This window comes from Phocoena sinus, chromosome 11, assembly GCF_008692025.1.
Source record: "Phocoena sinus isolate mPhoSin1 chromosome 11, mPhoSin1.pri, whole genome shotgun sequence".
In the NCBI taxonomy this organism is placed as follows: domain Eukaryota; kingdom Metazoa; phylum Chordata; class Mammalia; order Artiodactyla; family Phocoenidae; genus Phocoena; species Phocoena sinus.
The window spans coordinates 61,341,379-61,355,419 of NC_045773.1; the positions used below are offsets into that span (position 1 = coordinate 61,341,379).

General features: G+C 39.4%; 1 protein-coding gene across 3 annotated transcripts in view; it reads left to right on the plus strand.

Moving 5' to 3' along the window:
• HMGCLL1 (3-hydroxymethyl-3-methylglutaryl-CoA lyase like 1) overlaps positions 1-14,041 on the plus strand; it is a 136,313-nt gene that overhangs the window by 38,277 nt on the left and 83,995 nt on the right. For all 3 annotated transcript variants that reach the window (XM_032649433.1, XM_032649434.1, XM_032649435.1), the window contains exons 2-3: positions 12,067-12,147; positions 12,375-12,482. In XM_032649433.1, the coding sequence (XP_032505324.1) occupies positions 12,067-12,147; positions 12,375-12,482 (189 nt within the window). The remainder of the gene's footprint in view (positions 1-12,066; positions 12,148-12,374; positions 12,483-14,041) is intronic.

Here is a 14,041-nt window from a genome sequence, read left to right on the forward strand (position 1 = left end):
AGGGGCCCAGGCCTCCATATATTATGTGGTCCCTCTACTCCCCATTCTAACAAGGGAGCATAATGACATTTTGGGTCCCGAGTATCAATTTCAACCTGGACCCTATGTGCAGGAGACTGTAATGTTTGGTATCCCCTTCACACAGTGTTCATTTACTCAAGTAAGTGGCTGTAGGTCCCTTTGGGAAGCATTAGATGGATTACTGTAAATAGTTGCTGTAGCAGTACAGGATCTGGGAATCTGGCTTTTTCTTCAGGCAGTTGGGTTTTGGTCTGAAAATTGGCTCAGATACGGAAACCAGGCAAGGGAAATTTTATGGAGGCAGCTAACCTCAGCTAACTGGTCAACTACATCCTTGGTTTATTTCAATTGTATAGATCAGCATGCCTGGATCGGAAGACATTTCTGGCAGGATACTTCTGTTCTGGAGGCCAGTCTTGTGCACTGTAACGGTTCTATCCGTATTCCCTGATCTCTACCCGCTAGTTGCCAGCAGTGCCCAGTGATTCTGACAATCAAACGTGTCTCCAGACGTTGCCAGATGTCCTCTGTGGGGCAAAACTACCCCCAGTAGTGCGTCTTTTAATAATCTTTAAACATTGCCGCAGGTTTCCGGGGAGTGTTCATGTCAAAACTACTTCATGGATGAGAACCAACTGAAAATAACCAGCAAGGTAGCTCCCAAATCCCATTTTAGAAACTGCTTCCTCCGTTCACTTCTGGCACCAATTTCCTTAGGTCTAGTTCCCAGGAAACAGTCTCAGATAAAGATTTGCATTCAGGAAGTTGTTGCCCTTGATTCGGTACCTGTGGGGAAGTAAGAGCTGTAGGACCAGCAGAGGGAGGCCTGGGTCCATCCCGCAGGCCTCTCCTAAGGTGAGTTGTACTCCCTCAGGCAAAGGAGCTGGGCTATTATGTCCCTGCATCAACCACTCAGTGGACGATCATGGAGAGGGGACATGACTTGGGGTAAGGTGGATTTCTTTAGTTGAGGACAATTCCTGACACAGGGCTCAGTGAAATGGCATCGGCTGCCAAACCTCTAGCTTCTGGGAATGTCTTAGTCCTGAAAGGGGTATCTGAGCAGAACGTCCATTAATAATAGAAATAAAAATTTCCAAAGATACAGACTTTACCTATCTTCACTAACATATGGTAGTATCTCATCCACCTCTTATTCTGCCACCTTTAGCACACAACAGTTCATCAAATATCAAAAACTGTTTAAACATCATGAGGTGTAAGACACCACACTTTATTATTTAGATCATCTGTTTTGGTGCTAGTGTATATAACCATGCAAATACTCATGCATTCCAATTGATTTTTGCCAATCAGAAAATACATATTATGTAAGGGAGTGTTTTGATGAAGGGGGCTTCATTAAGATCTGAAAAATTTTATTCAGAGTCTGAATGGATTCTGTGGATGGCTGAATAGGGTTATTGAAATTAATGCAGAGCATTATAAAGCTGAAAACTCATGGTATATCTATGATATGATTTCCCGTTTTGTTATTGTTATACAACCAACATGGCATAAATAAAAAAAGTCATGTAAAGCAATATAATGGCTTGTTGTTAATAATAACAACCCAAATTTAAATAACTATTTAGAACAATGAATTGTGTCTTCCTAACCAAATAATAAGCCAAGCTTCCCCAGCAGAAGCATTGCTGTACCACTTGGGAGTATAAACTCTAAAACTCTGACAAAATTATATATCCCAGTAGTGTTTTTTTTTTACCTTTGTAGTTATAAGGTCATGCTGCTTGTATAACTAGCTTAATATAGTTAGTTGCATTTTTATTTTAAACCACTGTTTTCAGAAATTTATTCTAAAAATATTTCCATGATGAAACTTGGTATCTTATATGACATACTGCATTTTATCCTCGGAGATTCAGCCTTTCCAAAAATATCCATATATTTTCAATCAATTTTACTGCTTCTGTGTTTGCAAAAAGCAAAGTAATCTTAGTGGTTTCATAAAAATTTTATTAGTGAAGACCTTGAGGAAAAGGAAACTTTTCATACTTAAAGTATTTCAAGTCAAACATTTTCTTTTGATTTTCTAATTAACACTTTTATTACTATCCTTAAGTAATAATGATAATAGTCATGAAAAATCTATAGATTTTTCCATAGTTTATTTTTTTCGATTCTTAAGTTGCCTTGAATAAAGGAATAAATAATGGTATTTCTTAAAAGTAAATAATGTCAATAAAAGTCACCATTTAAAGAAATATAACTAGGTATGCGGGGGCCTTGTGCTCTATCAATACATGGAAGTTTTTCTCTTTCGAACTTTCAAGTTTATGTTAATGCTTCTATAGGACGGTTTATTGAATTCTCTCATTAAAAATTGCTATTCTTGATCTCTTCAATTTGTTTCTTCTTACATGTGCTTCATTTTACTTTTGTTTCTCTTATTCTATTACTGTCTGCATTTCGTAAACTGTTTACAAAATCTATTTTAATATTCTCTATTTTCAGCTCTCATACACTATCTTATTTAAAATGCAGTTTTTTTTGTATTAAAACAATAATTAATGGATGATTATTAAATACATATGTATACATTTATTTCTCGACACGTTTAAAAATGGAATTTATTTAATTAGGAAGTGAATTATGTGGCACAGATGTTAATAGCCTTATTTTTTATTTTAATAAATAATTTTGGGTGATTTTATATTGCCATCATTCTACTACATTTCAATCTGCCATATATGACAGAAGCCCCTTATATAATATTCTTATGCTTTATTGTGACTCCTCTTGATTTATTTAAGTGTTCAAAAAATTTATATATTTCCAGAGGGAATTCATATTTAATCATGTTATATATCTACACTAACACTCAGTACTAATTTTCCATCTGGTGCCAAGAACAAACATTAGTACACATACATACAGAGGACTGTTCACATTTTAGAACTTGCTTTTAATCTCTGTTAAAACATTGACCAAATGCATTTGGGAATGAAGTAGTGCACATTTTCTTTCTGGCTGTCCAATAATTGCTAAAAGGTAAGTGGATACCTTCCTTTACCTTTTGATTCAGGAAAATAAGATGTGTTGTTCATGGAGTTTGACTTAGTCGTCTATTATAAATTTATTTTCACTTGGCTACAAATAAATTCTTCTTAAACTGTCAGAGATTACCTTTGAATTGACCTTGGGGCACAGTTATTCTGAAAGAAAGGTTTCAGATATCAGCTTTGTTGATTCAGCCCTTCATCCCAGAAAGGCACCCAGGGAGAGAACCATCTTTAGACTGCTCCAGAGAACCAAGGTTCCTGTGATAATGCTTTATGTGTTTCTGACTATGTTTCATTAAAAGATAAATTAATATCTAAGAAATAACAAGTAGCACAATGTGGATGGTTTACCATTACTGCAAGATGCACTATGTGCATATGTCAGATGAGATGGCAAAATGAGATTCTTTTGGAAAAGTGGAAATCTAATGCCCCCTAAAAAATCCAATTTAATTTCAAAAGAAAATCATGCAGTTTCCTGATTCAGACATTTCATCTGTGTAGTGGGAGCATTTCATGTGGTCATTGTAGCCGTTCTCCAGGGGAATACTGGCTATGAAACAGGGTATTTCAATACCCATAAAGACTTTTTTTACACATAGAATTACTCCTCAAGAAATGAATGAGTAGAACATATAAAATTCTGTTTAAAAATTTCTACTGTGGATGGTATCAATTTCCTAGGGAAAAAGAAGTTGTGCTTGTAGAGTGAATAATGAGGAATCATATCTGTCACCACCTGGAGGGTTGATTGTATATATAGAAGCCACCCATTATATATATAGAAGCCACCCATGCATATGTATATATGTATTATATAATACATAGAAAACATATATAATATAATAACATACACACACACACCCTAAAGATTTCAGAGAAATTCCCATCAAAATATGCCTTCCATTTAATTTTATGTAAGATTGAAAAATGTGTGTTAAAGCAGCCCATTTATGTTCTGCATGAAAGAATGGTTCATTATTACTTTTTCAACCAAAGCTTTTTCAATAGTTGGTGATGTATTTAACCTCATCCTAAAGAAAACTAGAATAGGAGCCAGGGACCATAGTTAGGTAACCTTAGAAAGTCATTTAATCTCTCTTTCAGTCTGCCTACCCCACAGAGTAGCTCCACAGATGAAATGTAGATAGAAAAGTGCTTTGGAATAATAAAGCAACATATAAATGCAAGATAGTATTGCTTTGGTTGTTGCCCTGTGAAAGTGAACCATTAGAAATCTGATGCCAGATGTGGGCATACATTCAGCCATGTAACTTGGCTTTTTGAAACCCTCATTCTGGATAATACACCTTTTGTTGTTCACTAGTATCATACACTACTCTACATTAAACAGGATAAAGTGAACTCAGTAACAGGGATTTTATTGCCATAAGAATAAATTTAGACCAAAAACCTGTTTAAGGGTGATGGTGCTCACTTCTGCAAACTAGATTGCAATCCCTTGGAACTTATAAGTCATTCATCAACTCTTATATATGCAATGTATAAGAACAGTGCCACGTCCCCAGTGACCCCCGTCCCAGAAGGTAACACACAGATCACTGTGCCACTAAAATATAATCTTGTTATGGACAGAGATTTTTTGTGTGGTTGGATCATTTCCATATATCCAATAGCTATAATAATGCTGGCTAATAAGTGTAGTATTCAATATAAATGAAAGGTTAACCTTGCTTTTCTAAATTTTAGATGTGAATTTGTTCATTCATTCAACAAACAGTGTTAATTAAGCGCTTAGTATATGTCCATCCTGAAAGTTTAAAATGAAAAATGGCAAACAGGCAGGCAAAGAAGTAATTACAGATTTATTTTAAAATAAGCCTCTACAAAGTGTTATTGGGTCATAGAAATGAAACTATGGTTGACTCTTGAACAACAGGGTCTGAACTGTGGGGTTCCACTTATATGTGGGCTTTTTTCAAAAGTAAATTATGCAGTGCTACCTGATGGGATGTGCGCTTGGTTGAATCAGCAGGTGTGGAACCACAGGTAGGGAGGAACTGTGGAAGGGAGGGAGTTGGGTATACATGGAAGGCTGACTGTAAGTTACAGATTTTTGACTGCACAGAGGGCTGACGCCCTTAACCCCTGTGTTGTTCAAGGGTCAACTGTACTTAATTCTATATTGGGAGGTCAGAAAAGTCTTGAGTAGATGACAGATTGAATCTTGGTTAATGAGTAAGCATTTTGATTGAGGACAGTAATTAAGGTAATCACAGTGTTGAGAAATGATTCTTCATGGGTGTCTCACATTTCTGCATATTCTACTAGTTCCTTTGGAAATATCTTTTCAAGGTGTTTGTGTAGCAGATGGCCTTGGGTGATAGTAGGGTGTCCTTTCGAAGCAAAGGGCAGACGTGCTTGTTGCCCCTTATGAAATGGTCATGTTCCCCAAGCACCGTCCCTGCAATGCTCAGGGAACTGGTACAAGAGCTGTTGGTGCTCTGGCTACTGCTATTAAGGTGAGTAGTAAAGCCTCTTGTCTCTGATTCAAGAGTTGCATATCTTCTGCCAGCATCCAGAACACTGTGGCAGGGTTACTTATTGCTTAGTATGTAGGATAAAATCTCAGCCCTTCACAGGTTTGACAGTTTTGTTGATGAAGATGGAATGTTGAGAGAGACACTTCCTGGAAAAGGAAGAATGAAGGCTTTTCAGGTGGTTCAAGGGATTTGAGGGAAGTCCATGGGTACAGGTAACAAACATGCTGCCCAGATTTTAGTCAACTGAGCAACGAATGGTCCTCTGCTTTATTGTCTATTAAAGATGAGGAATTGGGAAAGATGGCCTCTGTCTGATTTCAGGGAAGTAGGTTCAAAGGCTGAGTGGTGCCCTGGTTGTCCTAACTCTTCTCAGAGATGGGAAATTTCCTTGGAGATCTGCTGGTCAGCCTCAGGTCCATCCATCGTGAAAAGTGGCACTAAGATGAGTCCTGGGTGGGTTGAAGGTTCTTTTCTCTCTGTCCATCAATAATTACTGGGAGTTGGGCTTCCCTGGTGGTGCAGTGGTTGAGAGTCCGCCTGCCGATGCAGGGGACACGGGTTCGTGCCCCGGTCCGGGAAGATCCCACATGCAGCGGAGCGGCTGGGCCCGTGAGCCATGGCCGTTGAGTCTGAGCGTCCGGAGCCTGTGCTCCGCAACGGGAGAGGCCACAACAGTGAGAGGCTCGCGTACCAAAAAAGAAAAAAAAAATTACTGGGAGTGTAGAAGGAAGAAATTTGGCCAGCATTATTGGAAGAAGCCAGGTGAATCATAAGAACTTTGATTGGCTGAGTTGGGAGGAGATAGGATGGGATAATTAATGCTTCTAATAAGGAATAACAGTAGCTGGACCTTCTTAGCCCATCCAGCAGTCTGTCCTCTGTAACTTAATACAACTAGAGATGGCAGCAAAAGGTCTGCTGTGAGTCTTGGCTGCTATACAGAAACTTTGGGGAGATTTCACTGGGACGGACAAACTCCTATGTGAGGAGCCATAGATGAGTCATTGACTAGTATGTGGGGTACTCCTGCCCCAGGTTATGTATAAGGTGCTGAAAAGCCACCCACTAGAGAATGAGAAAGGACCCAAAGAATTGTAGATGAATTTCAGAGTCACCCTTGCTACCTTGCAAGATTCCCTTAGTCCTTGTATTGTAACTGGATGAAGACTTAAGAGATGGTATCTTGACGATGGAGCATGTACAAGTTTAGCACTTGACAGCCAGAGGGAAAAAAAACCAGTGATCCTGCTGGAAACCAACACAGCTATGGATGCTAAGGCCAGGGGTTCCCAAGATTAAAATAGATGGCATCAGGAATGATGATTTTTGCTGCCTGATACAGGGCTTTGTGTGGACCAAAGACATTGCAAGTTCATTGGATTGAGCCAGTGGCAGCTGTTGTGCTGATTGCTCCCTTCTGCATCCCCTCATCTTTCCCAACCTTCCTCCTTCAGCTATTTAAGGAAAAAATTGATTACTGGTGCATGGAGGTCATCCGTCTGAGTGTGCTAGGGAATGGTGGGGAGAGCAAGGACTCTAACCTTCCTGGTTCTGTCTGATAAAGCCATCCAAGTCACCATCCTATCAGTCCCATGGGGGTGGGAGTCCTGATTCAATTGATGGGGTTGGGCAGTGTTCTCAGTGGGAAAGGGGACCTGACGCAGCCTTGTGGGTGGGGCCTTCATGGCCAGTACACTCGCCTGTTGTTGCTTGCATGTCTGAATGTATAGTAAAAACTGATGTGTGCTGTGATTGTAATTCTGTGTCCCATAAGTGCCAGAGGGTATCATCTCAATGGGAAGAGTTGTATGTAATGAAGTGAACATAACTTTGGGGGTCCCCAAATCCTCCTGACCTCTTTGATCTCTAAGTCTCTGTGACTGGTGATTTTGCAAATTTGAGCTTCTGTCAAAGTCAGGCAGCCTCTACCTGGTGGCACTTTGGGGGGTTGTGGATCCCTTACTGCCATGACACAGCCATCCAAGTCTCTTTTAAAAATCAGCTGTTGGCTTGCCTTGGAGTTCTTTTTGAAACTGGACACCTGAGTTAGGGAGGCCGTTGTGACTCTCTGGCCCCTATTTCCATTTTGGGGGGTCAACTTGGAGTCAATGACTAACGAGGTTGGACATTTCCAACAGGCCACACTAATCAAATGGAAATTGTATATTCGAGAAAGTGGTTGGCCTGTCCCCAGTGCAATCTCAGCTTTACCCACAAAAAGTAACCCTTGCCCTCTGTTGCCTGTTCCACTGCCTGGAACAAAGCTACCGGCTCAGTGGGGGCCCTTCTCTTCACGGTGCTTTTCTTAGCCTGGTTGGATGATGTTTTGGCCGAACTGAAATCTGATGATGACCACTGGGCTCCTGCAGTTGTAAAACCTCTCCAGCCGCCATGCAGAACTGAAAGGGGATGTGATTGCTCTACTTGCTCTACTGGCCTCAACAGAACTTGAGGCCATTGCCATGTTTTTATTGACTCTTGGGTTGGGGTCATTGGCCTAGCTTATTTGTCTGCCATTTGGGAAACTGTAGACTAAGATGTTAAAGACACCTTTTGGGGGAGGCTATGAATTATGGCAATAAATTATAGCTGCTGGTGGATCATCTGAAGCACATACTCTGATGAGGCACACTGGAATCACGCTGCGGATCAAGCCTCCATCACCTATATTGTCATTGTTGCTGCCTGGATAAATCATAGCATTGAACGTGGTAACACATCCACCATCATAAAACAGGCACAAAGTAAACAACGCTGAGCTTCTGATGCAGAGGCCACTACAGTATAGGATTCGTTCCGCTGGTTGGATCCAGGACCCTGGGGAGGAGTGGCATGGCAGAAGTCAATATTGCAAGTTGGCCTTCTCCTGCTCCTTGAAGGTCTGTTGAGAGTAGCCTTAATTAAATGTTTTCTGAGATAAAAATGAGTGGATTTGGTTCCAGCCTCTGTTAGTTAATCAGAGGGGCCAATGGAGTGGTTTACTAGTTGGAAAATTTGCCATAAACCAGGATGGTGTAAAAATGAAGAGTGGATATTATTGGGAAATAATTCTGCATAAGTTTATTGTATTTCTTGCAAGCAGAGGCATAATTACCTTTGTTCCAGACTCTTTTCAAGGATTTTTTTAATGCAAAATAGTTTTGAATGATAGAACTAGTGTCTCCTTCTGGAGCCAAGGGGAAGTGTCTTTCTCTCAGATCAAAGGCAGGCATACTCATGGTCAAGCATGATAAACACAGTGTATATGTCACCAAGGAACGAAATGCGTACTGCCCATTAGCAAAGGTTCAAGGTTCCTGTGCTTGGGGTTCCTTTCCTGTAATGTAACCCATTGTCTGGGCAAGCATTGTATGGTCCTCTTTTTTTCCTGGGAGTTGGGGCTTGGGGAACCAGCACAAATCCTGATTTTCTAGCTACTGCTGTTGCTGTGAGTGATAAGCCTCTTTTTCCTTCTCTGACCAATGAGTCTTGTGCCTTCCACCAGCATCCATGGCAGGCTCACTTGTTAGCTTGGAAGTAGGGTAAAATTTCAGACCCTTCATAATTTTTCACAATTAGGAGCTATAAAAGATATACCTATACCCTCAATGGTGTAAGAGAGTTGACATCTATTTTCATCTCTATGAGGGACAAAATAATTGTTTCTTATAGGCATGGGATTCTTATTAAAGCAGTGATTCTGGTGTAGGTTCCTTCAATTTTTTTTTTTTTGTCTTTATCAGCTTCCAAGTCTGCCATACTCATCTGCATCAAGCTGGCTAGAGGGGAAAGAGCATTGAGGCATGTGCATGGGATATTTTCATGGCCCAAGCCTAAAAGCGGTACATAGCATTCACGTTGATGTTCCATCAACTGGAACTTGTTCAAACGTAACTCTTAGGGGAGAAATGAGGTCCAGTCCTGTGTCTGTGAAGAAGAGAAATGGTTTTGGTGAAAAATTTTCCCCACAGATAGAAGCTATTTCCAACCAATAGCAACTTCATGTCTACAGTCGTGAAAGTGAGCAGGACATGACTTTAGCATGACTAAAATCACAGGATGCATGAAGTAGAGTGTGGTAGAAGGTGAGAGGCTAGTCAGGAATCATCTTTTACCTTAGGTTGATAGATCTCTCCAAAGGTGACTGGTACATTCTGAAGCATTTTAATCATGGAAAAACAAAATTAGGGAGAATACTTAGGAAGCTACAGCAATAGACTAAGTAGAAAAGGAAGACAATTTAAATACAGCCAGTGACAAGAGATTCACTGATACAATCAACAAACAATTACTAAGTGCAAGCTAAGTGTTGGGTGTTGGGTATATGCCAAAATAGAACCAGTAATAAAAATACCAATTAGGTACCAATTAGATATAAGTGGTAAGAGAGATGGAATCGGATAGTAGGTGGTGGGAGAATATCTGAGGAGAGGAATGAGGCAGAGAACTCATGAGATCAGTTTTGCATCATTGAAAATTATGTGCTTCTACAACATTTAGGTGGATTTGCTCAGTAGGCATTGCATTATTTATGTAAAGCTGCAGTTGCTTAGAAACGTCAATACAGAGATAGTAATGCCCAGAATGACACTGAAAATACCAAGATAGCGCTCTCACATCACACATACTCAACAATTATGTATTGACTTTATTTATATATTTATTTATATGCTGTTTAAAGGGGAACTTATTACTCTTTGAACTTACGGAACACATTATAACTTTTTTTCTGATTTCTTGGGTATTCAGATAGAGGGAATACAGATCCATGACTAGAAGACAAAATGGGAGTGTTAGATTCAAGAAGAAATGTAAAATAATATCAAGTATGCACATATTCTGCTTTGACTTAAATGGCTATAATTAGTGGGAGATTACACTTTAATTTCTTCAGATTGTTACTTCTGCCAGCTATACCAGTGATGCGAAGGAAGGTCCCAAGCTCTTTAATTGTACTCAGCATATTGTTATTACCTTAAAAAACACTATGTTCCTTTTTGGGGGTTAAACACTGCTGTTTAATAAAGTAGTATTCTTCATCCATGTATACTCCAAGCTAATTGCTGTTGAAAATGAGTTTCAGGAAACAATCAGTGATAATGAGACCACATGGCTCAAGATTGCCTAGTTTTGTTTTTGTTTTTTCATCCCTGCAATTTTAGGACTGAGGTAATAAGAAAGAGGAATGAACTTCTCTTTTTTACTCTGCCTTCCCATGCCATCCCACTATCTTATTGCCTGGTTGAAATGATGGCCACCCTGTAAATAAGGCATGATTTCATGATCGTCATCCAAAACTGAGCCTAAAGCTGAGGGACCCCATGTGTCCTCGCTCAAACCTCCACCCTCCCAACTGCATGCATCACGGCCTGCTCAGGAGATGCAGAGATGAGAATTCTTTTCCTTCTCAGTTAATTTTTGCTTATTGAATTGCCTGATTTCATGGAAATTGTGGAGGGTGGTATGTAAACATTGTAACAGGGATCATCTGGGTTCCCTTGCTGAGTTAATTAACACAGAATGCTAATAAAACCAGGTAACAGCTATGGACCCTAGAAAGGGCAGGGAGCATTGTGCTGTGTGGTGGAAACAAACTGGGTTGTGCATCCAAAATAGCCACTTTATCGGTGTATGCCTGTGATTATTACAAGGACAGAGTGAGACAATGAAAACTGGTCAGCCCACAGTCATCATCCTTTATGAAAGGCAAGACAAAAAAATAACTTTGAAGTACAGGTTATGCTGATCTGGGTCAGTTCCATCAGCTATCCATTAGAAGACCTTGATGATTGGTTACCCACACTTAACTGGGCTCAGAGATACCAGGAGGTTATGTTTGTCCAGTCTGGAAAGATGTAGCCTACTGCTGATTTTAACTGCAATATGAAGTTGAGAAAGTCAGTTTCCATTTTTCCTGTTTCAAACTAGTGTCCTTCTAAACATGATGTGACCATAATACTTAGTTTAGGAACAGAGGGGAATATCAAGGATTAGGTCCTCCTCGGGGGAGTTTGTCCTTTAGGAAGCTGCATTTAGATGCTGCTTGTGCTGTGTGACACAGACAAGAAATAAACAACACATCTTATTCTCTGACACAGGCCAGAAAACTGAATTCATACTTGGCAAGTTCAGGGTATGGCATCTGGATGATTGTGGCTGGTAGAAGTCTGTTAATACAAAGATCTAATTTCTTAGTGAACTCTAACAATGGTACGTTTATCATCACGCATAGAATTACTCAGCAGATTGTCTCTTTAGATTCTGAGTAAGTCACCTTCTCCGCAGTTTTATCTTTGAAATTCATCTTTTGGATTTTAATCATAATTAGACTGAATATCACTGGGTTGTAAAAAAAAATGACCTCATGTTGCTAATAACATAAACTTGGTATTTGGATTATATCATTATATCAATTTCTTACCTTTCTTAACTTTCCAGGGTGAGAACTTAATCCAACAAAGTGAAATAGTTTGACTTTTCAAGTAAACAAGTTTGATGACCTGTTATCTCTTTTTCTTGCCTTGTATTTTTCATTTTAGGAATCATCCCAGCCATCTGGACTCCCTGAATATGTGAAAATAGTAGAAGTTGGACCTAGAGATGGATTGCAGAATGAAAAGGTAACTTGATATTAATTTTACACAGTTTTTTAAAAATGCTAAATCTAAATATTTATTGAATCTAAAGACATATGGATTTCATATGTTAGATGATTACATTTGTTCTTAGTTGCTACTTGAATTTATAAATCTTAAATAGTATTTGCTTTCAGTTAGGAATTAATTTTCTGTTTATGCTTCAATAAATAATTTATGCAAATTACTTATAATTCTTAATGTTTTCTTAGATTATAGTTCCTACAGATATAAAAATTGAATTTATCAATCAACTTTCCCAAACTGGCTTGCCTGTAATAGAAGTGACAAGCTTTGTGTCTTCCCGATGGATACCACAGGTATGCAAATCCATAATTCCTTAACTAGATTCTTAATTCAACATTGACAAGATTTAGTGAACAGTGTGATATACATTGTGATATTAGCCTGATATATTTTGTAAGAGCATAGCATATTAGTAATTATTAGCCCATGCATTAAGATACAATTAAAGAAAAACCTCTTTAATGAAATATATAAATTAAGTCCTAAAAAGTTATTTGGACTTAGTTGTTAAAAAGTTATTTTGGGGCTTCCCTGGTGGCACAGTGGTTGAGAGTCTGCCTGCCGATGCAGGGGACACGGGTTTGTGCCCCGGTCCGGGAAGATCCCACATGCAGCGGAGCAGCTGGGCCCATGAGCCTTGGCCACTGAGCCTGCGTGTCTGGAGCCCGTGCTCCGCAATGGGAGAGGCCACAACAGTGAGAGGCCCGCGTACCGCAAAAACAAAAAACAAAAACAAAAACAAAAGAAGTTATTTGGAACTCCATCCTAAACCTGCAAGAGTGTATGGTCTGATATAATGAGTAGAAGCTAAGACTCTTAATAGCAGTTTAGGGTCCTGTCCTCCATTTACCATTTTACTGACTTTATGAGTGATCTGAGTATCTCCAGGTGATTTATCTTTTTCGTCTGTTAGAAGGAAGTAATGCTGAGTGTTGCCTGATACCTTCCCCATTATAATCCTATTTTAAGCAGTGAGAAATGTAGACATGCTCTCTCTTTTTTAATGCTTATATTTGCTAGAGGGTTATATATATTCATATATATTGATGAAAATATATGTATTCTTCAAAGACAAGGCAAAGGTAGTCATCCAGAATCTTCTCTTGAAGAGGATAGAGCCTTATCCAGAGTTGTCTGGCATATGGCAGCAATCATCACTTCTGAGACTTGGCCCTGATCTTTGAAACGTGATTAATAATTAGCAAACAGTGACACCCCCCCACTCCTTTCCCAATCCAATTCTCATTCCCTGGATCCCTGGATTCCTTGGACCCTGTTCTCATTCCTTGGATCTTTCAGTCTCTGCCCAGCGCTTAACTTCACTGATTACTTCTTCATCTGATTCCCTTGGTTTCCTCTATAATCCTCCTTCACTTATCCCCCTCCATTGCTCTTTTTGTCACCCCTGACAATCATTTCCCCACCACCAAGTTTAAGGTTCCCTTGAGATTCTTTAGTAATTTTCTCTGCCTGTGCTTTCCTCTTTGCCAACCCTTCCAAAATCAAAAGTTGCTTCTGAACGGATGACAATTCTATATTTCCAGTCCTGTCCTCTCTGATAAGTTTCAGCCGGATGTGCCATTAGCACCTGAAACTCAGCAGGTTCAAAGTCAGACTCATCATTGTTGATCCTACTTTATGCTCATAGCCTAACTGTTCCTTAGGGAATCTTGAATTTGAATCCTCAAAAGTCTTTTATATCTGGTCAGTTACTGACCAGTTACTGGTCAGTTACAAAAATTCTTCCTCCTCAGGAGAGCCTATTCCTGAGTCTCTTCTTTTCAATCCCATGGATGTATTAGTAATCCATACACTTATGGACTAATTATTGAGATAGTCCCTTCAATGATAT